At 44.6% G+C, this 26,412-nt stretch overlaps 1 protein-coding gene across 7 annotated transcripts in view; it reads left to right on the top strand.

Moving 5' to 3' along the window:
• Nucleotides 1–368: 368 nt before the first annotated feature.
• ANO8 (anoctamin 8) overlaps nt 369–26,412 on the top strand; it is a 66,355-nt gene continuing 40,311 nt past the window's right edge. For 6 of the 7 annotated variants that reach the window (XR_015797642.1, XR_015797643.1, XM_088149546.1 and 3 more), the window contains exons 1-4: nt 6,492–7,035; nt 16,163–16,273; nt 24,730–24,862; nt 26,036–26,174. Coding sequence is in view for 5 of the 7 variants with exons in the window: in XM_088149546.1 (XP_088005672.1) it covers nt 6,927–7,035; nt 16,163–16,273; nt 24,730–24,862; nt 26,036–26,174 (492 nt within the window). In the remaining 2 variants the exon portion in view is untranslated. Of the gene's footprint in view, nt 475–6,491; nt 7,036–16,162; nt 16,274–24,729; nt 24,863–26,035; nt 26,175–26,412 lie in introns of those variants that run through there. The other variant, XM_025170890.2, reaches the window with a different exon arrangement.

A 26,412-nucleotide genomic window follows, 5' to 3' on the forward strand; every position in this document is an offset into this window, starting at 1 on the left:
CAGTACTGCGGAGTCTGCCGGGCGCAGCCCTCGTTGCGCTGGGCGTGTAGTTCGGTCCTTTACGCGGGCGATAAGCCACACGCAGAGTAACCTTGCCTAGTTCAACCTAACCTTCGGCCTCTCTTTTTTCAAAGGTGAGGTTCCTCTTGGGAGGAGCGTGCCGTGTTTAAAAAAAATTAATCCGGGGAGGCGAGATGATGATCGAAGGAGCGATTAGAGGGGGAAGGAAGCCGAGAAGAAGGATTTTTAAGCGAGATCAAAACGCGGCTGCTGCTGGGGACAAGGGGGTTTGACACGCGCTCTTCGTATGCTCAGGTGCAGGCTTGTCTTGTCTTGCATTGCATTGCAGGCGATTAAGTCCTCTGGACGCCGCGTCCCCAGGTGGAAGAGGCATGCACGCATCCGCAAGCTGGGAGATGACGTAGCAGCCTTGCTCCGCGTGGTGGGAAGCTCTTTGGAGGTCCCTGGCAGCAAGTAGGTAGCCCTTGAAACAGAAGAGCAGAAGCCGGTATAGCTTTCTCGTTGCTTTGTTTTAAATCTGTTACTACAATACTACGGCGCCTTTTTGGCTCCGGGAACCACGTGGCAGCACCCGCCTCCCCCGCAGCAAGAGAACGCACATAAATCACCCTTCCGCAAAACAGCCGGGCCTAAGAAACATGAATTTTATCCTCCGAGGTCTCCGCCGCCGCTCGGCGCTGCAGGAGAAGGACGCTTCGGATCTTCGCCTTCCCCAGGCGTAGAGCCGCGGAAGGGGCGGCCTAGGACGCGGCCGGGCGGGAGACGGGATGCCGAGGGTTGACACGGAGCGCCCTCCGCGGATTTGGCACTAAGGCTGCTTGTGGTTAACCCTTGGTTAAAAGGATACATGGGCAGGCAGCCTCCCTCCCACCTGACAAGTGCAAATATAATAGCAGCGTGAGTTGAGCGTTCCCTTTCTCATGCACACACGAACCGGAGAGTGGAAATGAGGCAGATCATCATTTAGGGGATGATTGTTAGTTAATAATAAAGAAGTTCGTGTTCGGGGGGCTTAAAACGGCCGTTGGCCCTGATTTAATCTCTGATGCAATATGCATGCATTTTATTTATTTATTTATGTTGCATGCCACCCTGATTTAATCTCTGATGCAATTCACATACTTCATATTTATTTATTTATATTTATTTAATTTGTATGGCGCCCATCTCCCCCCCCCCCATCCTGCTTTAGGCTAGCTGACTTGGAATTCTGGGAGTTGGTAAGCTGGACGAAAGGTTTACTGACTACCGTACCGTTACTATTTTCCTATGCAGGCTGTATTTGTTTTGCTTATTCATTTTATCAGTATTTATTTATGCTCTCCCAAGGAATTCAAACTGCATTCCAGCCTCTCCACCTCACCCTATTTTATCTTCACAACAACCATCTCAGGTAGGTTAGACCTGAGAGAAAGTGACTGGCCCAAAGCGAACTTTACGGCTGTGAACATCTGAGCTGGAATCTCCCTTTTCTACTCTAACGCTCCTTTTTAAAACTTGCTAAAACCATTTGAAGATAGATAGATATACAGGAGAGAGAGAGAGAGAGAGAGATTATGTGAAATTCGGAGAGTTCACATGATAGGAAAAGGATTGAAGTAAAGTTGAGCAGAAATTTTGGAAACTTAACTAACATCTCTGTAACAAAGATTCTCAGCATGTAGCCAACCTTGGCTGATGGTGAAAAAACTAAGCAGGATCAGACGTGTAGTACTTGGATAGGAGACCACACAGAATCCAAGGGCTACAAGCTGGACAAGGAAATAAAGAATAGCTGAAGAAGAATGAAGGCAAGCCACTTCCATGTTGTGTGGCTTGTAATTATCAGATGACAAGGGTAATACAAGGGAGATGTAATCTTTTAACCCAGGGTTTCTCAACCTTAGCAACTTTAAGATATGTGGACTTCAACTCCCAGAATTCCCCAGCCAGGCTGGCTGGGGAATTCTGGGAGTTGAAGTCCACATATCTTAAAGTTGCTAAGGTTGAGAAACACTGTTTTAACCTAATAAAAAGCTGGTAAGGTGGGCCAGTTCTTCCCTATTGCAGAAAAGGAGACAGGTTTTATGCCTCATGATGTTTTATGTTCCATGATAAACTGCACGATAACAGGAAATTTAAAAAAAAGTGTCTGGCTTCCTTAACTTTTCAAATTATTTTGGGAGCAAGGTAAAGTTTGGAAATGAAGAAAGAGTCAAGGCAATTGAGATGAAGCTGTGCCATCAGAACTGAGATAGGAAAGTGTCTGATTTAGGAAAGTGTAAATCCAGTGTAAGGTGCAAACAATCTGGTTGGTTTTCCTTTTTAAATCAAGTAGAAACTCCAGCCAGGACTAAGAAGGGTACTGATTATTTGTATACAGCACCCTATATTTTATTAATACTGTGCCATTCCTAAAGAAGAAGATAGATCTTCTGCCTCAACGTCTATTTTGATAGCTTTTCTATCACCTGGAAGGGAAAGGGCTTGCATGTGGTGCTATTTCACGGTTTGCTTAATCATGGTTATCAAATAATCCATGATTGGCCATATGAAACTACAATCAAATAACATACATCACCGTTTCCTGAACCAGGCCGAAATATGGCCAGTGCCTGTGACCATGACTTCAGAAAATGCTCACAATGATTCTACCAGGGGGACTAGCCTGGTTATCCCCATTATTCTAGAACCGTGTTTTTTTAAACTTGGAAACTTTAAGATGTGTGGACTTCAATTCCCAGAATTCCCCCGCCAGCAAGATTGGGGCAATTTTAATGGTTTAAAATGAATTAAATGAACCATTATGAAATCTACAGTGTTTTAAATGTTCTTTTGCTCTTTTAATTGTATTTTTTGTGAGCTGCCTTGAGCTGTGAAAGGCATAAGTTGCATACAGATATTTAATGAATAAAGTGGTTTGCCTATAGAACTACCTAATGAATGCGGAGCATAAGCGATAATGGAACTCAGAATTCCCAAACTGGTATTTTTGGAGGAGGTTTTGTGACTAAAATAAGTCTGGCTGAAATTTTGCTAGAAACTTCTTTATGTTTTCATCGGTTCAGTCGTGTTCAATTCTCAGAGACTGCCTGGACAAGTCCCTGCAGTTTTCTTGGCAAGATTTTTCAGAACTGGTTTTGCCATTGCCTCCTTCCTAGGGCTGAGACAAAGTGACTGGCCCAGCATCACCCAGCTGGCTTTGTGCCTAAGGTGGGACTGGAATTCAGTCTCCCAGTTTCTAGCCTGATGCCTTTTAACCACTACACCAAACTGTCTCTCTCTCTCTTGTTAGTATCCTCCTAATCCTAAAAGATTGCAATTGCTGATATACAGGCATTTATGATGTCCAGTAGTAATGTATGGCTGTGAGAGCTGGACCATAAAAAAGGCCGAGCGCCGAAGAATTGATGCCTTTGAACTGTGGTGCTGGAGAAGACTCTTGAGAGTCCCCTGGACTGCTAGGAGGTCAAACCAGTCAATCTTAAAGGAAATCAACCCTGATTGCTCATTGGAAGGATCGATAATGAAGCTCAAGCTCAGATATTTTGGTCACCTAATGCGAAGAGAGATCTCTTTGGAGAAGACCCTGATGCTGGGAAAGATTGAAGGCAAAAGGAGAAGAGGACGGCAGAGGATGAGATGGTTAGATAGCATCACTGAAGCAATGAGCATGAAACTGAGCAAACTCAGGGAGGCAGTGAAGGACAGGAAGGCCTGGCGCAATATGGTTCATGGGGTCACGAAGAGTCGGACACGACTTAACGACTAAACAACAACAATGATGTGGGGAGGAGGAACTAATAACCAAACGTCACAGAGCAAAGGTTGGAACACAAGTATGAAAGGCTGGGGTTTGCATCATGATGATGCAACCAGTTTGGTAATTGTTTGTACTGTACTAAATTCCTTTGTACTGATACCTTCTTTCTGTCTGAAAGAAAAGCACACTGTGTGTAGTTGATGAAGTTAAATAAAAAGTTATATCTGGTTACAGTACTTTCAAGGAGCTTTGATTAGCAAATGGGGACAGTTATAAGCCTAATAATAATAATTGTTATTGTTGTTGTTGGTTGCACAGTCAGCCACATATTTAGACTGGATTTGGCATTTTTATTTACCAATCGAGTCCTTCCCAAGGACCTGGGATAGGCAGATGTTGTTTGATGATGATGTTAAAGGTATCGTTGCAGGATATAAGCTGTTCCAAGTAAAGCTGTCTTTTGCAATTGACGGATGGTGATTTTGTCAATGCCGATGGTCTTCAAGTGTTATTATTTTAAAGAAGTCCCACATACATTAGAGTTGTTTTTTTTTTTTAATCTGCGCTCAGTCGTTACCGACTCTGCAGTGACTGCTTGGACGAGTCCTTTTGCAGTTTTCAAGGCAATTGTTTCGGAAGTGGTTTGCCAGAGCCTCCTTCCTAGAGCAGAGCCCAGCTAGCGAGCGCAGGAGGCGGGGTTTCCGTTGCTTTCGCGCCCTTTTCAGGCGCACGCGGTTTTTCGCGCTTACCGGCAACTGCTCCCGACTCCTTTTTTGCAAGGCGCCGCCAGCATTTTTCCTCCCACCGGAGTGAGAGTACCCATTTATCTACTTACGTGAGTTTTCAAACTGTTGGGTTGACAGGAACTGGGGAGGAAACAGGAGCTCACCCTGCTAACGTGAAGGCTGGACTTGAACCGCTGAAGCATCGACCATTTCTGGCCGGCAACTTTCAGCGTCATTAAGCTGCTGCGCCACCGCGTCCCCATACATTAAAGTGAAAAGCTTTTAAACATTATTTCCAAAAAGCTAGCTATGTTAGCATTGGCTTTTGTAACAAGACATGATAATGTAAGAATGCCAACATACGTTTCATGATGTCACTACACAAAGAATGCAATTTAGCCTTTGCATCACAGCTTGATGTAAACATATAGATCACATTATTTGCATTATGACATCATAACAGATCAGCCATCATTTGGTTCCCCCTTTACCTCCCCCCGTGTGTGTTAAACAATAAAGTTACCTGTGCTACCTTGACATTTATGACAATATAATATAGTAGCATAGTGTGATACTCTAAGCTGTTATGAACTGTAACCCACAAAATCTTATGCAATATTATATTAGGAAAACTATGGTAAATACTCCTTTGAGTCAAGCTTGGCTCCTGCTAACTGCACGGTCATGGCCATTTAGTTTTCTTGGCAGCAATATGGAAGTAGTTTGCTACTGGTTTTTCAACTTCCCAGTTTAGGGATTTCCTCGTGGTCTTCCATCCAACTCCTAGCTAGGTTCACTCCTGCTTAGCTTTTTTTGATGTCAGTCAAATCAGCTGGGCCTTGGTGCCTTCTGTGACATACAGTGCCTTGTTTCTGTGGCTTTTGAAATTATATCTACACCAGATGAACATTGCTCCATTCATTGCCATGAAGTGGTGTTTTGTGGTTTCCTATCCAGCAAAAAGTCAGTTGCTTCAAAGTGGGACACCCCTGTGGGGACCTCTCTTCACTTCCTTCACTTTTACTGTAAGGTACTTATAAGTCTGTTTAAAAAAAAACCGGCAGAAGGAATGTTTATCTCTAGTTACACCTCTTCTGGAAGGACTCTAGAAATAACAGCTTGACCTTTAGGGTATGAAATAATTTGAAGTCAAGACAAGGCAGGAAAACAAGGCTGGAGAAGGAGATGAAATGTAAGGATTTAAGGGAAGTGGGCTAATAGGTGGGGTGCAGATTAAAGAATTCCCTAAAAGAATGGGATATCAATCTAACAATCCAATTTTAATTCAGAATTGGGGCCAAGAAGCTGTATGCTTTCCCCATTGTGCTTTTCTGTGGATCCAGCCACTTTTTTTTAATCCTTTACTGAGAACCAACAACCCACTGCAGAGATAGGAAACCCATAAAAACTCTAGTAGAGCCCCTGAAGTATGTTGAGCATCTTTTTTTTTTAAAGAACAGAGAAACCTCCAGATTGCCCCCCTCTTGCAAGCTTCCTAAGCTGTCGTTTGTGGGGTTCATTCTCACAAGATGCAACAGACACAAATGCAGGGGGTTTAACTATGAAAGGTTCAGTATTGTAGCAGAAGAAAGATCTATCCTCAGCTATTATTAGGAAGTAGAACATCCATGTTCAAAGGCAGCCAATCTCTGAGTTCCCCAGATATGGGAACAGATGACGAAAACTCTTTCTCTCCATTTGTCATTGCGTTGTTCTCAATCATGGGTTTACTGTTTCCATTTTGATTCTGGGTTCTGGGCTTTGTCCTGATTTAACCTCCTGTTCTTAAAGGCTGCTTTTTATTTTTATGTATTCATTTAACTGTTCTTTTAGTTCACCTCTGCTGAAACCCAGTAATATCCATCACTAGTTATGTTCCTCGGGGAGGAAGTTTGTGGAGCGGGAGGGGACAAATTCAACGTAAAGCTAAAAAACAAAATGAGGAGACGTGATCTGAGGCACTATCCGTGTGCTGTGGAGAATCAGGAAAGTATTTCAGTTCTGCCAGAGGATCGCAGTTCAACCCCGGGCACGCTGCTGGCAGATGGCGCTCGGGAGACGCAGGCCAACCAGATTATTAAAAGCTCTTCGCCGTCTCTTCGCTTCCCCCTCCTTTGTCCCTCCTCCTGCGCGCTGGCTCGCTCCGAGGCGCTTTGGGGCGCTGGATGCGTTGGGAAGGGCCACCCGGGCAGGTGCTGCTCACCTGGGCCGAGCAGGGAAGCCCCCTCCCAGCTGTCCGCCGCTCCAGCCCAGCCCTGATGGCGCGCCGGCTGCCGCCCCAGCTCAGCTCCTGTCCCGCGCTCGCCACCCTCCCGTCCTGGCGGCTGTGAGACCAGCCCCGGCTGCTTTCTTGGCTCGGATGAGCCGCCCGCATCCCGACGCCGCACTGCGATGCTGCTTTCGTGGTGCAGCCCTCAACCTTGAGCTCAGGAGCCGCGATGCCGGAGACTGGGGCGGCAGGACCGGCGGCGAGCGCCCAGGAGAACAAGCGAGGCGGGGGCGCGATGGATGGGGAGGCGGCCGCGCCACCTTCCACCGGGGTCCTGGGTGAGTAGGCGCTGCCGGGGCTCCTGTCCCGGGCCGTGCGATGGCGATGGCGGCGCGCGTGGGACCGTGGACAAACAGGGACCGCACCGGCGGGTTTTCCGCAATCGGAGCGGGCGGCCGTAGATGTTGCCGAGCGCGGACTTTGTCGAAGTTGGGGAAGACTGGAGGGCGGCTGCGTCCCTTCCATTCGGCGCCCGCCCGATGGAAATGCCGGCTGGGGGGCGCCGGCTGGGAAGGAGCGTCTATGCGCGCGTAGAAGGGGCTGCAGTCGCGCCGCCGCCGCCGCCGCCGCCGCCGCCAGCCTATTGTCTCGCAACCGGGCGTGACTCCCCCCGACCCAAGCAACCCACCGATTGGGGGGCGTCCTCGAAGGCTTCGTAGGGAGGGGGCTGGACACGACGCCAGCGCGCAGAGCCAGGCGCCTCGTGGACTTGCACGCGCGCCTGGACCTGACCTCGCGTCTCCTCCGGAGGTCGGCCGGTCTCGGGGTGCAGGTGGGAGCGGCGCCTTCCGCCCCTTCAAAATCTCCGTTCTGCCGGCGGAGGCCGAGAAGACCGGCCCTGCAGGTCCACTGCGGCGGAGGCCATCCGCGCCGTGCCTTTGGATGACGCCGGCTTCGGCGAGGCTGGTTTCGGCGTGGCCGCGGCGAGGGGACCTTAAAGGTCGCGCGGCAGCTTTTCCCAGACCGGCGCTTTCCAGGCGCGCAGGACTTCGACCCTCAGAAGCGTGGGCTGCGGGTGATGGGACTTGTAGTGGAGCGCGTCCGGAGGGCGCCGGCTCCGGAACGCTGGTGGGAAGAATCTGAAATATTTCTTGAGGTGGTGCTGAGAGAGGAAACCCAGCCATTGCAGGGGGGGGGGGGGGACGGGACGGGATAGGAAAGGAGGCCTCTCCCCGCCTCTCTGTACCTGTTGGAAATCTCTGTGCAGGATGAGGCTCTTTGTCTCCCCCCCCCCCCCTCTCCCCTCCTTGGCCCGTGTCCTTCGGAACTGATTATTTGGATCGAAAGAGGCTCCAAGAGTTGTGTGTGTCTGTGTGTGTGTATCGGGGGGGTGGGTAATATTAGAAAATCTAGAGTTCATACACTGTTAGATATTTTAAAATGTTTCCACAAAAGGCTCATTGCTGGTCCTGCACATACAGCGGTCACTGGGGCTGCAACAGTGCTCGTGTCCTTGGTGAGTTTTGCCCCAATGTGATTTAGATACAGCTTCCACCCCCACCCTCACCCCCTCCCCACCCACACACTTGCTTCCACCCCAGAGGTGGTCTTTGGATAACAGTTCTTCCTGGAGGAAAAGCAGGATATAAATCTAACAAATAATAAAAATTATTTCTGTGGTAGGCCTAACCTTTCCTTAGTATCCTCAAGGTTAGCAATGGAAAATCTGGGAAGAATTTGGGGGAAATCTGTGGGAAAGAGTTTGGGGTGGGAATGATCTGTTTGAGAGGTGAGACCAGATCATCTACTGCCCACATGCGTTGGGAGTCCTTGCAAGAGACAGTGACAAGAGGTGGATCACTGTGCTGTATGGGTCACTTGGCATGTGTTTTGCTCTACCATCTTCACTAATATCCAGTTCCCACCATTTGAATGCAGCTTTTCCCAATCTGCTGCCTCTTCCCTTAATTCCCAACTAGTATGGCTTATGGTGTTGGGCTTCAGTTCCAACAAACTGCAGCCAGTACTGAACCGAAATCCGTGTAATAAAGCTGAACACATTGGTTGGATTCAAAAATAGTTAAACCATGGTTTTTAGCCCCGGTTTGTTGAATAAAGCACACTAGGCTGGTTTCACACAATACATTAAATTATTAAAGACATGGTGCTAAACCACGGGTAGTTTCAACCATTATTTGTGGCATAAGCCACAATGGATGGGTTCTTACAACATATTAAGCCCTAAGCTATGGTTGACAAACTGAATTTTATCTCATATCTGAAAAACCAAACCCCCACAATCCTGTTATGGTTTAGTGTACAGTAATATGTGTCCAGAGTTTAAATGTGGCTGAGTTACATTAAATTGCCCAGGCATAGATACATCTGGATTTTGGAGAGAAGAAAGTGTTTTATCCCTGTCTCATCAGATGAAGGAAATACCAGCAAGGCTAAACAGCTATTTCTGAGGACAGAGCCTCATTAGGATCGTATTACTAGCTCTCTCTTACCCACCTCATTTTTTCTAGTGGGTTTTCACTCCCCCCCCCAAAGGTCACAGTATGTATTTAGTTCTGTGAGTTAGTGAAGGAACTGCAAAACTATCTTTTCTGAATAAAACAGTGTAGAATCAGACTAGGTAAAAAGGAGGAGAAGTATGATCTCTTGGGCAGAGATTTTGCGCCTGTGGATGGTTGCTTGAACAGGAAAGATAAGTTTTGCAATTGCTGCCTACAAGGATGTGCACTCTTGCAGATTAAGTAAATCCTCCAATCCTTTGGGTTGATTTGGCCCAGAAATATGGCTTATTAATATGTAAATTAATTAATTCACAAACTAAATCTATTGGTGAAAATAGGAGAATGCTTTTGTTACCTAGATTCTAGCTACTTAAAGGTATGAAAATGCTTAACTGGTCAAATAAAGCATAGCAGCTGTACTGACAAACTATGCTGAGCTTGGTTGATTTTAACCTTGTGTAACATTTTAGTGGCTTAGTGTTTTGTGAGAATCCTGGCCTTTTGGTTCCGTTTTGATTCGATATATTGTAATAATCCCCAAAACGAGTTACCTCAGGACTCAGATTAAGCATGTTATGTGAACCCAGCTATGCTGTAGCGAGTTCATTCACTTCTGGGTTATAACTTAACCCTTCCACCAAAGCCTGCTGTGTGTGTGTGTGCGCGCATGTGCATATATTCTCACTGTAGTGCCAACCTCGGCCCACACTACAGCTGTGCCAAGGAGGTCTTGGGCACCCACAATGCCCAGCCTGTTTCTTTCATTGCCTGGAGTCAGCGCCTACAATCAGCAAAGACAGGACTCCTTTGTCAAAATCCCAATTCCCATTGGGTTGGCTGGGGGGGGGGGAGAATTTTTAAATCTTGTACCATTTCATCCTTTTTCCAGAATTTTCCCAACAAGTGGAGTCTGCAGTCCTGAATCTGATTAAATGGTGTTGTGTAACATCTTAGTGTAGCCCAGTAGAAAAACTTGTACAAACTGTTAGTATGGGGAAAGAGAGTGGTACCCTGAGAATTAGGAAGAGAGAAATAGGGTTAGGTATTTTATGCTGCAAATATTGATAGCTTGACGTTGCCAGCTCCCCCTGGTTTTTAGCCCCTTATCTTGTAGCATTATGATAGGCTGCCTCTGCACAGGGAGGTTCCATTTGGGTTAGATATCCTGAGGGCTAGCTGTAGATAAATGCCTTAGCTAAATGGATCAGACCAAAGTCTGAGATCCTGCTTTTGATAACACCTAAACAGATGTTTCCCTCTCCCGTCAGCAGTTGGTATTCCAGAATGAAATAGAGGATTCATCCTTACAACTTTAAAGTTGATGCCCTCTAGATATATTGGGCAATAATTCCAATTATTGGGGGGGGGGTACTGGGGGGTGGGAATTGTTTTCCAGCACTTCTGAAGGATACCAGATTGGGGGAAATTGGCTCAAAAGATTCCAAGAAATCTGCCAAGTTGAAATGTACCCAACATACAAGGAACATCTACTAGATCTGTAAACAGGATGTCTTGCATCCTGTTTCCAAAATGACTAGCCAGATGCCTCCAAGAAGCCCATCAGCAAGAAATGAAATTCACCCACCCTCCCTGTGTTATTTTCCTGCACGAATCTGTTAACTGGGAATAGACTGCCTTTGGACAGGGAGTTTCATTTATTTGCTGTTACTGTATGAGCATCACTGTGGCTAGCTTTATCTCTGGCATTTCCCAATTTCATTCCACTGGGTCTCACCCAGATCAGAGAGGAATTTTGCCCTTGTTTGAAATGGAGCCCAAATTGCCAGTAACCAAATATGAATGCTGGAATCTCAGAAGGGGCACACACAAGGTGACGTGTCCCTTAGCATTTTAAGTTGCTTCAGCATAATGGTTTCTAAACCAAAGCTCGTGAAACAAAGAAGAATTTTTTAGAGAAGCTTGTTGCAAGTCACAGACTGAAGAGAGAGGCAGCCTAGACTTCCCTAAGAAGTGTAACTTTTAAAAGGAGCCATAAGAAGTGATGATGGTTACTGTACATAACTAGATAAATTCACATTCATCGTCTAGCTTTCAGTCTTTCTGGTCCTGAACATTTTCCTGGCCTAGAAAGCCTTTTCATCTAATCCATGCGGGCTGCTCTTATATTCATACAAAGGGTTAATATCAATTATATCAAGGTCACTAAACAGAACCTCCATATTTAGGCATAGTATACCTCTGAATACCAATGCTGGAAGCTGGGCAAACAATGTGGGGATGGGGAAAATGTTGCCCAATGCTTTGTTCTTGCTATCTTGGAAACAAATAATGCTCAACAATGCTCCCCATAGTAGCTGGCTGGTCCATTTTACCCTTCCGTAGTCTGTGGGTTCCAGACGAATTGGGACTACAACTCCCATAATTCCAAATTCATGCTGACTAGGCATTCAGAGAGTTGTAATCCAACATAGCCAGAGAGCACATGGTTGGGGATAACTGAGTTAGATGGATCTTTGTCCTTTGATTTGAGGGACCAGTTCTGATAATAGCTATAAGCCATGATTATTTCAAAGCTTCCATGGGCAGAGGCAGTATATCTCTGCATTTGAAATACTGATGAATACACAGGAGGTGGCCGGGTAGGCTGTCTCATTTTTTTGTTTTAATTATGGCTTTGCTGTGGCTTTTCAGCGTAGCCCTTATGGAAACCCTGAGGCAGCTGATCTAGCCTGAGAGCCAGCCTGGTATAGCGGTTAAGGCGGTGGACTGGGTAGGGAGCTGCAAGTTCTGGTCCTCTGCTGGGCACAGAGTCACCTGGATGATTTTGAGCCAGTCGCTCTCTTTCGACCCCATGTGTCCCAGAAGAAGATAACGGCAAACCACTTTGCAAAGTTGCCAAGAAAACCACATGGACCTGTCCGTGAAGTTGCCAGATTGACTCGAAGGCACCAGAAAATGAAAGGGTGGCTTCTCTTTCCCCAGTTTTAGCCCAGCAGCGAAACTTTTATTTCTCAGAAAAAGGACCAGATAAAACTATTCCAGAATGGTGGGGTATGTTTCACACTCCGGAGAACCCTTGGACTCTTTCTCTAAGCTAACAACTTACTGAAGGAAACACATCCTGCTTGTTTTGACATGTTTGCTTCCAGATCTGCTGATCTCTGTATCCCATTGGCTTTGAGCCAGATTCTGCCATTCACGCCCACTTTCAGCTTCTGCCTGTTCCAGTCTAGCTGGATTTTTACCACACAAGCTTCCAGTCCTCATTGCTACATTTAGCAGCAACAACCCAGCCTTTCCAGGTTGGGTGCCCTTTCGATGTATGGAACGACTAGCTCCAGAATACTAGCTGATATCCTAGGAGTTGATGTCCCAGCATATCTGGAAAGCCCTTGGCTGGGGAAGGCTGTCCTAGAGTTCAGACCTACAAGTGTTCCTGGATGGAATTCTGCCCTCGAGTAACCAGACAATTTTGGCATAAACATTCCTAAAGATGATGATTAAAGGAGTAATTAATTGCTTTTATAGCCAACTCTTCTCCAAAGAGATCCGGTGGCGTGCCTAATTCTTCCCTCCCTAGGCCAACTTTCTGGCTGGGCTCCCCGTCACAATAAGCCAGAGGTGGATGACATTGGGAAAATTGGGGGCTGCAGCGCGTCCTCACCACCTTCCAGGGATGCTGTGATGTTACTGGAAAATCCAGGATGTTCCAGTGATAATAGTGAAGCATACCAACAAAGCAATAGCAATCAGTACAATCCCAAGAAAGAGCTAAAAATGTAGAAAGAGACAGAATTGTGCAATTTCTCCAAATATTTTGCATCAACCTTATCCAGTGCCAGCAACGTACCTAATTCCACACATCTAGAGGGTGAGAGATTAGGGAAGTAATGTAACAGGAGCTCTGGGCTATAACCAGGGCTATGACCAAGCCAGGATTAACTCACCTGGGAATCTTTGGTTCCATTGCTTTTTTATTTTTATTTATATTGCCTTTAAAAAAATATGCAGGAAACAATGAACAAAACCAAATTTATAAGTATGATAATATACACCCATCCAACAGATAATCTAATTAATTTTTAAGTTATATTACCCAAGCAAACAAAAGAAAAGCATTGGTTCCATTGCTGTCACTCAGTCTAACCTACCTCACAGGGCTGTTGTGTGACCAAAAGAGAACTAGGTACCCAATGTGCAGCTCTTTGAAGGAGAGGTGGGGTATAAAGTAAAATAACAAAATAACAAAATAAAAAGACCCTAGCAATTTAGTAGGGGTAACTTTTTCACCGCTGTAGCCAACCTGTTTGCTCAATTTTTCAACCATTCTAAAAATTTCTACAAAGCTATAGACCAGTGTTGTCCAAACTTGCCCACTTTAAGATGAGTGGACTTCAACTCCCAGAATTCCCCAGCCAGCATGGCTGGCTGGGGAATTCTGGGAGTTGAAGTCCACTCATCTTAAAGTGGGCAAATTTGGACAACACTGCTATAGACCATTAGGGCTTATCTTCCTATGCTGCTAAGTGGTGCCTGTTTCAGTGGTTAAAAGAGCCAGCCCTACAGTATGTTTCTCTGCTGAAATGTACATGTCAAGCCCATGTGCTTAAGAAATACGCATGGCATTCATACATGCAAGGACTTTACTAGAAAGGAACTGGCCTCTGTTGTCTCCAACCCTCACTTTGTGCAGCCCAGACAAGGATGCCACAATGGTGGCCTTTCTGTTCTCCCCAGCTGTGGATCCTGCCAAGGGTTTTTCCCCCTGACCCACCATGCTGCAGATTCTGGGAAGTGAAGTTTCCTCACATCTCACTGGGGAAGGCTTTGCTTCCAGCACAGTATCTCTGATGTGATCCCAAATTCTGGTTTGAGCGCCCACTGCCAATTTTGGATGTTTTATAGCTTGTTAGTGGACAGCAGGGACTGTAGATCAATGGACTCGGTATATGCTGAGAACAGCCCAAACTACTGGGAAATCCATCATCAGAGGTGGTTGCCATAGAAATGTCTATTCAAAATTCCCATTCCCTCCCCCTCTCCATTTCTCCATCTTTGCAGTGGAGATTTCCCAATGGTAGGTGTAGGTAAGAAGGTTGCTGCTGCTGGTGGCATCTGGCTGGTGCTGTCTTGCAACGGGGTAAAAGGGGCCCTTTTGTGCAAGCTGGGGGAGGGGGTGATCTGCACATCAAGATGAACCAGAGGGAGAGAAAGAAAACCCGAGTCCCTTGAAGAGATGGGAGCTTGCATGAAGAGATGCTGGTTTATAGGCCCGCCATGACATTTAGCAAGAATTGGCTAGCGCTGCCCCCTTTATTCTGGTGGTGGGGCAAGAAGCAGGCACTGAACAAGTAAAGCATTGGTACGTATTATGGGTTATTATGCTGGCTTTTGGATGTATTTTTTTAAAAAACAGCTTTGTTCCTTTTTTGGAGCAAGCTCAATTTGCGGCAGAGCGTTGGACTTCTGACTGATAGTTTTCTAGGGCTGAAACTGTAAATAAAGCCTAGCTTGAGGTGGACTGGTATGGTAAATACTTCACCTGTTGAATTTTTGCCTGGGCATAGGTGTGGCTGAGGAAAGCATAGGCACAATACTTCTGCAGAGGAGAGGATTGGCAGTGGAGAAGGAGCCAAACTTAACCAGGGCACAGTTTGGGGATGTTAAAGTGGAAAGACAGACTATTTAATCTAAATTGTTTTCCACCAAGCTTTACCCCTACTTCCTCAGTGAGGTTCTTCCTTAGCCTTACTCCTGCACTGAAATGTTTCTGCTCCTACGTAACCAAAGTGTTTATAGAATCTTTCCAGCAAAGTGAGAAAGTGAGATTTCCCACAGGAGTCCAGCTTCTCCTCTCAAAACAAGCCCTAATACTCAGGTTTCCATGGGGTCAGGGTTGGTCCTCAGTCCTTCTTCTCAGCATGCATTAAAACGATAATCAGCATGATGAATAGGAATGTATTTTTACTAAAGTGCTTGCATAAGTTTGTCTGAGCAATATATTAATAGATTTGCATTGTTCATTCAGAATTTAATGTACTGTTTCATGTTGATGGGTTTCCTGTCATACTAAGAGCATAGGTTCTGGCTTGTTCAGGATCTGTTTCCAAGGAAGGCTAGGTGGTATCACAGAGAAGCTGCCTTCTCCAGCCACGTGCCTTTGGATTTTCTGGACTACAGCTCCCATCATACTCAGCCAGGGCGAACATTCTTGCACTAGCTGGAAATAATCGTAGTCTAACCTAACTGGAGGGTGCCTGATTGAGGAAAATCTTTCCCTGTTATTTTCCATGACATCTGGTGTTCAGAGGGACTGTCACCGAACATGAAAGCTCTGATGGCTTTTCAAGGTAGAGTAGCTACTGATATAGCTACTCTAGCTATTAGCTCTACTCTACTCTAACTATTAGTAGCACTAATATACTGTAAGCCCTGCTGGATCAGATTAGGTTGGTGCACCTAGTCCAACATCCCATTCCAATCTCTTAAGGAGGACATCAACTGTTTTTCCTGTTTCCTTCTCCCCAACATTTGGTAATCGGCTTATGTACGTGCATGTCAAAGAAAGGGCGCAATGTAGACAATTTGGGGGTCAGCTTCCCAAGGGTCCCCAAGACGCCCCACTGGTACAAGCTTGCCAAATTGCCATTTGCTCTGCTCTGTTGCTCTTCACAGCAGCCCCATGATGACCCACCTCCCCCTTTGCAGCTCGGGAATGAGGGGCAGATGTGCTGCTGAGTCTCTCATAAGGTGGGATGCTGTGTCAAAGACACAAGACTTTGACACCATCCTGAGATTCAAAGAAAAAGAGAAGTGGGTATTCTGGTCTGTGACCGTAATAAAATATTGATTGATTGAGGGGCGGGTCTGTCACAGGATGGAAAGGAGAGGACATCCAAGTCTCATTTCAATGCATCTCAGCTCAGTAAAGATGCAGGTTCCAAATGCACTCAATTATTCACCATCTGTACTTCTCTCTTCACAGACAAGCTGTTTGGGAAACGTCTACTGCAGGCTGGGCGTTACATCATGTCCAATAAATCGTGGATGAAAACGGTCCCCACAGAAAACTGTGATGTGCTGATGACTCTGGCAGGTGTGTGGGGTCAAAGAGGTGGTTTCTGTTGATTCTTTCCAAGCGTAATTAGAACTGTGATTTTAATTTTCTCTCTCTGCCAGCCACCCCCTCCCCTGGCCAAGAACTTCTGCAGTTTAACGCTCTGGAGTCAATCTAGTTCTGATTGCTGAGGTAGCTGAAGATAATCTTCCTAGACGTGGCGCCCTCCAGATGTTGAGCCTTCTATTCTCAGAATTCTGTGGCCAGGATTCACAGTGACCAAATTAGGGTCGGATTCAGATGATCAAGTTTAGGGCTGTGTTGACACATTGCTTTTATACTTTTTTCCCCTGGCTGCTAGGGGTTTTATGTTTTTTTGTATGTTTTTTAACACGGTTAGCCACCCAGAGTCATGTTTTTCAGATGGGCAACCATATAAATCTAATAAATAAATGCACCAAACTGCTTTGTATGGGCTTAACAGGTTGGATGGACCCATCCAACTTTAAGTCATTGATTAAACCATACAGTACTTTAAAAATTCATGGCTTAGTGAACCAATCAGTGGCCACTGTTTGTGCAACATGGCTGGTTGAATCTAATCCTACTCCCGGGTAAATGATTTATCCAGGGGTCTATCAGCTGACAACTGACAAAATTGCAGCTGCCCCATTTAAATGGGGAGCAGTAATCTTGGCTAGAATCCAGAGCACCTTGCTGTGACAATCCCTGTTTGTTGTGAGGTCACAAACTCCTACGTGAGAGTAGATATCAAATACATCAGCCCAAAATGTTATTCTAGGGGAATTTTATTCAGTGTATCCAACCAGACTCTCATTGTCAACTTTTGTTTTGAATAAAAGTAATAAGGTGGACAAGTGAGACATCAAAACGAAATGATTCAGCAAAAATAAAAAAAAATATCTATCCTTGGATTGAGCTTAACTCTTGGTGACAGCCGCCATATAGTTTCCCCCCCTTCTTGTGAAGAATGACGTAGATGGCAGACTTCAACCTGGTGAGATTATTCTGTCGCTAGAACAATGTTTCCCAACCTGAGAATCTGCAAAGGTAGTGTGGATTGCCCTTGCCTCCAGTGTCCCAAATAAACCCAATCTCAGGAAATTGCCAAATTTCACAAGATGTTGCGTTCTTGTGGAAAATGTTGCAAGATGCCAGGTTGGAACATCAACATTTTTGGAGATTTGGTGATCACACATGCTTTCAGCTATCTTTAAAATTATTATTATTATTAAATTAATTTTCAAGCTATATAGGGAGAAGGTCCCATGTGTCATGGTGCCTGAAGGCATCACGTTACTAGGCCCTGGCATGTATTTCTGTTACAGTCCAATGATCCACATAAAAGTTGGGAATTCTTGCAGTAGAATTTAAGATCTGCTAATCACAGTGATTTCAGTTAGGAAGACAGAGATCAAATAAAGAACATAAGCTAAGCCCAGGAATGTTTTGGTTAACACCAGAATAGAGTTTATACATTTTCCTATATCTTTACTTTTTCTTGTTTTTCCCCCAATAATTATTTTTCCACATATTTCCAAATACAAGTGTAGCAACCGTCCTTATACTAGTACCTCTAGATGTGTCGGGTTACAATTTCCATTGCCTTTGGCCAGCATGGCTAGAAAGCGATGGGAGTTGTTGTTGTTGTTCAGTCGTTAAGTTGTGTCCGACTCTTCGTGACCCCATGAACCATATTGCGCCAGGCCTTCCTGTCCTTCACTGCCTCCCTGAGTTTGCTCAGTTTCATGCTCATTGCTTCAGTGATGCTATCTAACCATCTCATCCTCTGCTGTCCTCTTCTCCTTTTGCCTTCAATCTTTCCCAGCATCAGGGTCTTCGCCAAAGAGTCCTCTCTTTGCATTAGGTGACCAAAGTATCTGAGCTTGAGCTTCATTATCAATCCTTCCAATGAGCAGTCAGGGTTGATTTCCTTTAAGATTGACTGGTTTGACCTCCTAGCAGTCCAGGGGACTCTCAAGAGTCTTCTCCAGCACCACAGTTCAAAGGCATCAATTCTTCAGCGCTCAGTTACAGTTATATGTTACAGTTCAACATATGTAAGTAGTTCCCACTGCTGCCACAGGTCCAACATACCTCTACTCAAAAGTAAGCCACTTGGAGTTCAGTGGGGTATATGTTGAAGTTAAGCAGCTATAGGATTGCAGCCCAACTTAATTATTAGCTTTTGTCAATTGCAGTTTAATTAATTGCCCCATCCTATCTAAAAACTGTATTTTTCAAACACCCAGTTTATCTTTTCCCCATCCCAAACTGAGTTTTTCAGTTCAGAGGAGACAACTGGGAAAAAACCCCCAGCCTAACCACAGCTATCTCAGCTCTGTAAACTGGAGCCACTTTTTAACTAGGTCACTTTCTATAAGAAGGCTATTTTTTTTTTAATCTAAGGATGCTGAACCAGATGGTTGACAACAGCCATAAAAACACCCCATAAAACAATTGCAACAAACATACTTTAAGCAGCACTTAAAAGTCATTGAAGATCAGCTGTTCACCAAGTTTAGCAGAACAGCTCCCGTTGGGAACGGTATCTGCAAGTTCAGGAATTGTCTGCTGCAAAGCCAAGAAAAAAAAATGACCAATTGAAAAGGTGCCAGGTCACTTCTGGGGGGGCTTTCATATGTAAAGCTAAGTCAGGATTTTCTAAACCAAATTATTGTGGCTTGGATCATATGTCACATTAAGCTAAAACCAACAAATGGCAATACGTGCTGTGAGATTGCCTATCCCACTAAGCCACAATACGAGTTCTTTATTTTTGGATGATTTGATTATGGTTATATTTTTATCCTGCCTTTTCATAGATAGATAGATAGATAACTCAAGGCTGCAAACATACATAATACTCCTGCCTCCTGTATTCCTACAACAACAACCCTGTAAGGTGGGTTGGACTGAGAGCCAAGGGCTGGCCCAAAGCCACCCAGCCAGATTTTATGCCTAAGGGAGGACCAGAACTCACAGTTTTCTGGTTCCTAGGTCAGCACCTTAGCTACTACCCCAAACTGGCTCTCAGTTTAGGTGACGTATAGAACTAAATCAGTATGGTTCAGATACTGGTTTATGGATTACTGATAAGTGTGAACTGGACACTTATGATTAATTCAAGGGAGCATGGTTAAACGAGACCATGACTTAGCATGATGTGTGAGCCTAGCCAGGGTGTCAGAAGTTGTTTTTTGCTTCCTTCTGCTAGCAGAAGGAAGAAAGCTGAATGTGCGCTTGAAAGGAGATACCGACCCAGGACAGAAGCCAAACCGTAATGTAGTACGGAGGTGCAGGAAAGGCGGGGGAAGGAACACTTATGTGCTTCAGCTTTCAGATTCCCTTTTGAACTGCTGCCAGTGAGGAGGCACTGACAGACAGATGCCATTTGGGAGAAAGGAGGTTGCATCACCCCAAGGCTATTGCCATCAAAAATAAGCTAAAAACGAATGACTAATTGGGTTGTGCAGATCTGCGGCCATTGCTGCAAAGGATGATCTGTGATGACATTTAAGGATGTTCTGTCAGAATAATAAACACAACGTGAGTCCAGAGCAGGCCCAAAGTTCTCATAATTGATAGATCAATGCTCCTCTTCGATTGTTTTTTCAGGGGTGTGCTTTATTGTCCACTTTGCAAGCTTTGACTGATGTCTTCAAGGTGCCAACTGGACTGCTTTCAGGTCCTCTAGCAGTTAATTTGCTAATGGGCAAATTGATGCATCTTCTCAGTATGATACAGCCACAGCAATGCATATGTATGAACGTTAGGGCATCCAGCTGTTTTGCACCACGTTTTGGTGCAGATGCATATTTGAGTCAGAGCAATAACCTACTGGAAGACGGTGTTTTGCTAATGTGTCCTTAACTAAAATATTGATGACCCTTGGTTTTTCAATCGGCAGAATAAAGAATATAGCCCCAAGCCAAAAGAGATGCCGTCTAACAAATGTGCGATTGAGGAACATGATACTGTCCATGATATAAGAATAATGGGGTAATTAGCATTTCCTTCTAGAAACACTGATTGATATAATATTGTTTCTTTACTGTGAGTTAAAGAACCCCAACCCTGTGTAGGGAAAGCATCAAGCAGGCATGAGGCTGTATGTGATGTTTGTTGTGTGGATAGATCTTGTGCATCTTAGTTGCAAGATTTGGGCTGAACATCAGGATAAATTCTTGGTCCAAGTAGTTCAGTAGTGCAACTACAGTGGTACCTCGGGATATGAACTTAATCCGTTCCGTGACTCTGGTTGCAACTCGAGTTGGTCTCACGTCGAGGTAAAGTTTCCCATAGGGTTCAATGTAAATCCGGTTAATCCGTTCCGCCCTCCGAATTTGGTCGCAACCCGAGGCAATTTTCTCTTCAGAGCCTGACTCCCGCCAAGCCTGCTCTGCATTTTCTTTGGAGCCATGCTAACACGCACACCAAAAACCTTCGCAAAACACCGCAAAACACACCACAAGCCTCACCGAACGTCTCCTTGCTACCGCGACCTCGCCCACAGGAAGCCGCGACCGCGTGGCAGCAGGGAAAATGGCCGCGGATCCGGTTCATTAGTAGAGGCGTTCGTAACCCGAGGTACCACTGTAATTACCCAGAGCAATGGTGAGGAAATGGAAGTTCTTCCAATGTAGCTGAACTGCAACTCCCAGCATGCTTTGCTATTATCCATGGTAATGGGTTGTCCCCATCTGGACCTAGAGAGGATTTCTCATTCATTCATTCATTCATTCATTCATTCATTCATTCATTCATTCATTCATTCATAGAGGATTTCCAATTTATTTATTAATTGAGAATTCCCCATTTATTTATTTATTTGTTTGTCTATCAAATTTATATGGCTTCCCATCTCACACAAAGTGACTCTGGGCGGCGTACAATAAAACCAACAATTAAAACATTATACAAAATCCATTTAAAACAAATATAAATAAAAAACAAGGTGACGAAAGGGAACATGTCAAAATATTATACATGACGCAGCCAACTCATGGGCTCCTCTTAGCAGGGGATCCCCCGGCTTGCTGAAAAAGCCGCATTTTAAGGGATTTCCAGAAGGTGACAGGGGTTGGGGCCAACCTCACCTTGTGTGTGGGGGGGGGAGATGATGTTCCAAAGGGCGGGTGCTAGAAAACTTCTAGCAGAGACTAACAGCCCCCTGTCACACTAAACACCAAATCCAAGCACTCCACACTATGGTTTAACACAGATCTCTAAAAACATACTACATTCATGTAAATGTTGTGCAGGGTTCCATTTAGAAGCGTATACAATATTCCTATATTTTCAAGTTAACAAGGTACGTGTTTTGACGCGAACAGAAGAATTGTAACAAAAAGCTGGTACGCATAGTTTTGAGTTAAGTGTGACACAAATGTGTAAAGCTGGTATGAGTTCCAGGACTAGACTAGTTGTAGTGTTGATGGATTTGTTTTTGTGAAAGAAGAGATGTGAGTGTCCCTGTTCCGAATGTAATGGGAAATTCTATACTCTCTATAACTAGATCGTGCAAGTTGTTCACGATAAAATGTGTTCAAACAGTGTGATAGATAGAAAACGCAGCGGCTGAGTTCGCATGACACACTACACCAGGCTAAAATGGGCTTTGGTGATTTGTGATTTATTGTGCTGCAGGACCCCAATTCATTGTCTTAACATTTGATTTGAACCAAGGCATTATGTTGATCCATAGTATGGTTTATTTGGGCAAAATATGTTATGTGAGCATAGCCATTCTTGTTTCATTATCCTGGTTTAGCATGTGGTCTGAATCTATCCAGAGTGCCTGTATTCAAGGATTGTATTGCACAATCATCTTGCTTCATTTATGAAGCCCAGATGCCACTGCCTTCTCCTGTAACTTTCCTCTGTTTTCCTCTTGTTTTTTTTCCAGCTTTTTCCTCATAACACAGAAAATCCGTTAAGCAGGGAAAAATGGAATATCTTTACAATAACCTATGATTGATAGCGCTAACTGCGGTCTATTTAAAAGCACATACTCACCCTGAACTATTTTTATGCTAATTAATGACATTAATCTTCTTTGTATTAATATTAAGATTAATAGCTGCCCTTCTCCAAAATAAGCTTGCATCCATCTTGACTATGTTCATAACAAGATCCTATGTGGTCTATCAGTTAATTAATGGGACATAGATACTGTCACAGACAAATGACGGTTAGAAACTTCGAGACAGAAAGACACAAAGTTTTGCAGGAGAATTGGAATGAGAAGCAATATGCCAGATCTTTTTCTCTACAGTACTACATCAGAGCATCAGAAGAGGTTGTGCAGGTTTTAAACTGCAGCAATGGGAGCCAGTAAATAGAATGATTCATGGAAAGTAAGATTGGCAGTTCACTGTCCTGGGAAAATAAGTACTTCATTAACTGGGCTGCACTCCCTCAGCATGACTGCGTACTTTGGGGATGATCCTGAAACCATTGTCACTAGAGGCCTACAAAGCTTATTAGATTTATATTCTGGCATTCCTCCAGGAACTCAAGAAAGCAAACCTAGCATTCTCTCCAATTCTTACTCACAGCGACAATCCTGTGAGGCTGGTTTTGTTGAGGGACAATGACTGACCCCAAGTCCACCAATGAATGTCATGATGAAGTTGGGTTTGCTCCTGGATATTTACTGCAGCCAGACAGCATGCTGGCTGGAGAATTCTGGGAGTTGAAGTCCACATAGCTCAAAGTGGCCAAGGTTGAGAAACACTGGTGTAAATAATTCACTGTGACCTTGCACAGAGATGGGAAGCATAGAGCAGGGCACCCACTAAACTGTGGAAAAAGAGAGAGGAAAAGGTGAGATGGTAAAGGCTGAAGGTTAGAATGTGGTAGCAAAACCATAACTGTCAGAAAACAATCAACTGTTCAGGGTGTTCAGTTCTAGTGAACAATAAAGATTCTGCCTGGCCATGCTGTGTTGAGAGTCTGGCAGGCTTGAACTTAGGTCCAGCCAGCTGAAAAAGAGGGGATCCTGACGTTGAACGCTGCACCACACTTTTGGGTGCTACGTATGCTAAAGTTATTCCTGGACAGAGATAGAGTCATTTGGCTGATTCAAGAGCTGTGTCAGTTTTGATGTGGGACTTGCTTTATGCACGATTTGAAAACTGCAGGGAATGCAAGGAACAAGAGCAAGCAATGTGGCTAGCTGCTATCCTAAAATGCCGTTGTTGAAAGAATTCCACTGATTGCCACTTTGTTCTTGGGCTAATTGGAACCCCAGAAAAATCTATATAAGAGAACCCCTGTAGACAGCAGCATCTGCAGAGTTGTGTGAATGTGTCAAAATTGGGCTGAGCATCACATTGTGACACTGCCATCTTGCTGATTTTGATGCACAAACCCTTGGAAGTTGCTACCTGTAGGAGATATCGTTTGATGTCAACTGGGAATAAGATTTTCTGCATTGTTTTGTAAGTTGTTCCGCATGTACACCATGCTGAGCACTTTTTAATTCATTCTAGTATTTGAGACTTTGTGACAGTGCTGCCTCATGAATGGATGGCCACCGATTAGGTTGGTGACATGGAGGTACCATGCCTAAAAGCATTAAGAGCTAAATGGGTGAAATGTGGTGTCTTGTTTACGTGGACACCGATTATGGAATCCAGTGGAGATTATTCGCAGAGGCAAACGCCCTTGGCAGGCTCTTGCATTTCCTAATAGGTTTGGGCTGCAGGTGAAGCTGTAACATCTCACAGAGATTCATTCTCTCTGATCTTTACCTTGAGGTGCTCATTCTGAGTTCCTCTATTCAATTATTTGAACATTATTGGCACAGTAGCAGTGTATTTAATTGGATCTGGCACTGAAACATCATCAGCAAATCATAGTGGCCACCAAATACAACCAATGGCTAATAAATACAAAGCCCTCCATATTTTGCAGAGTCCTTCCTCCAGCCCTAAGTGGCATTGCAAATTGTTCTGTTTTGCTGCTTGGCAGGGCCAATCCTGGGTAAGACTGTTTTTATAAATGATGATTGTATGCCAAGGCTTGTGATCGCCACATGTCTCCCATTTATTTTCTGCTCTTGGGAGTGTTAATCTTACCCAAAGTCATATTGAACATTAAATTTACATAGGGTAGACTTCCCTTAACTAGTGCCTCCTAATTATAGCTGACCTGTATTCCCCAGAAGTCCCAGCCAACATAGCCAATGATCAGGGATCCTGGGAGTTGTAGGTCACAGGTTGCCACCTCTGCCTAAAGGTATTGGCACCATGAATGTGGGTGTTTTTTGCTACAGAATGAATGAATGAATGAACGAACGAACGAACGAACGAATGAATGAATGAACGAATGAACGAATGAACGAATGAATGAATGAACGAATGAACGAATGAATGAATGAATGAATGAATGAATGCCACTACCTCCTAACTGGAGGAAGGGTGCAAGCTCAATTAGTCTTTGCATGCATTTGTATCTCATCCTGCCAGATACAACTGATGACCACACATTGCTGTGGTTGCTGAACCACATCCGTTTGGGGATCCCAGAGCTCATCATCCAGATTCGGCACCACAAGCACACCCGGGTCTATGCGTTCTTTGTCACAGCAACTTATGAGAGGTAAGTCCTGTTGGGGATTGGCAGCAGGGATGGATGGGCAGTAGAGACTCAGAGAGCCTGGTAATTTAACTACTGTTGGAGGAGGCAATATAGAGATAATATAAAGCAGTGTTTGTCAACCTTGGCAACTTTTAAGATATGTGGACTTCAGCTCCCAGAATTCCCCAGCCAGCATATCTTAAGTCCACGTATCTTAAAGTTAAAGTTTAAACCTGTGACAAACATGGGTCTAAAGACTTGGAGATGGAGCAAAACTATGAAAATGGATATATTTTCCAGTACCACATGGTGTGGGCGTATGCAGAGTCACTACTGGTCCATTTGAGCCAGGGTTATCTTCTCAAACATCAACAACTCTCAAGGGTCTCAGGCAGACAGCTTCTATCCTATCACCTTTTAAATTGGGGGGCTTGGAGTTGAAGCCAAGAGCATAAGCCTGCAAAATGTGAGACTTACAGGAAAGGCTGAAAATATATTCCTTCCTGGGGCTTTTAATGTGGGAGAGAGAGTGCAGAATGCAACATAGGTAATATAATCTGTGACATTCTGGTAGTCTCTTAGAGGTCACCCACTGAGTCCAGTTTCTCCTTAACCAAAGTGAAAATCAAATGCTAAAACTCCCTGCTGAGTTATAGAATGCAGTATGTGGATCCTACTGTATTTAATGTTGTAGATGAATCTTTCTCATTCTGGTGTCTTCTGGTTGTATGGAAGGACACCAGCTTGCAAATGGCTGATGTGTTTACATCAAAATCAATACATGAGATAAGCCACATTATTCCAGCAAATATAGAATGCAAAACCCAAAACAGGACAGAGCAGAACTTGTGATCCTCCTTTTAAACTTCCAGAAACTCCAGCCAACATAGCGAAGAGAAAGGAATGCTGGGAGCTGTAGTTTAACGGCGTGAAGGGCCACAGGTTCTGCGTTCTAGTTCTAAGTGGATTTTCTTAGGGCCTTTCCCCATTGCTGAATTGAAGTGTTTTCCATCCATCTTTTGGTCAATAAAAAACTTTACTGGCATGAATTTGTCCCTCCCCTAGCTAACAGTTCTTGCAGACTTCCATCAAGATCATCTTCCTTACTCTCTACAAAACAGAAGCTGGAGAGATGAGAAACCCCAGGGTGTACCTCATTCTCTCAGATTCCTCTATTTGCCCATCTCTTGACAGTTTGCTCCGGGGGGCGGACGAGATTGGCTTACGGAAACCCGTGAAGGCTGAATTTGGGGGTGGCATGCGCAGTTTCTCCTGCGAGGAAGATTACATCTACGAGAACATAGAAAATGAACTCTATTTTTTCACTTCTCAGGTGAGTCCCCTGGGGCAAGAAACAGCAGAAGAAAGCCTTCTTCCCTTTGGTTCTAGTTGCTGTTTGGTAGAAAATCAGCTGATTAATAAGGGTCTCTAAAGATGATCCTGCTGGGTCAAACCGAAGATTTGCTAGGTCAGACCAACTCCACGGTCCACAAAGACCTACTATTTCAGTGCTCTCAGAAAAGGAGGACAGAGATCTGTCCCCAAGGAACTGTTTTTTTATTAATAGTTTG

This window comes from Python bivittatus, unplaced genomic scaffold, assembly GCF_059951505.1.
Source record: "Python bivittatus isolate LINGU-HERP-01145 unplaced genomic scaffold, Pbiv_v1 ctg000580_np1212, whole genome shotgun sequence".
Taxonomy (NCBI): domain Eukaryota; kingdom Metazoa; phylum Chordata; class Lepidosauria; order Squamata; family Pythonidae; genus Python; species Python bivittatus.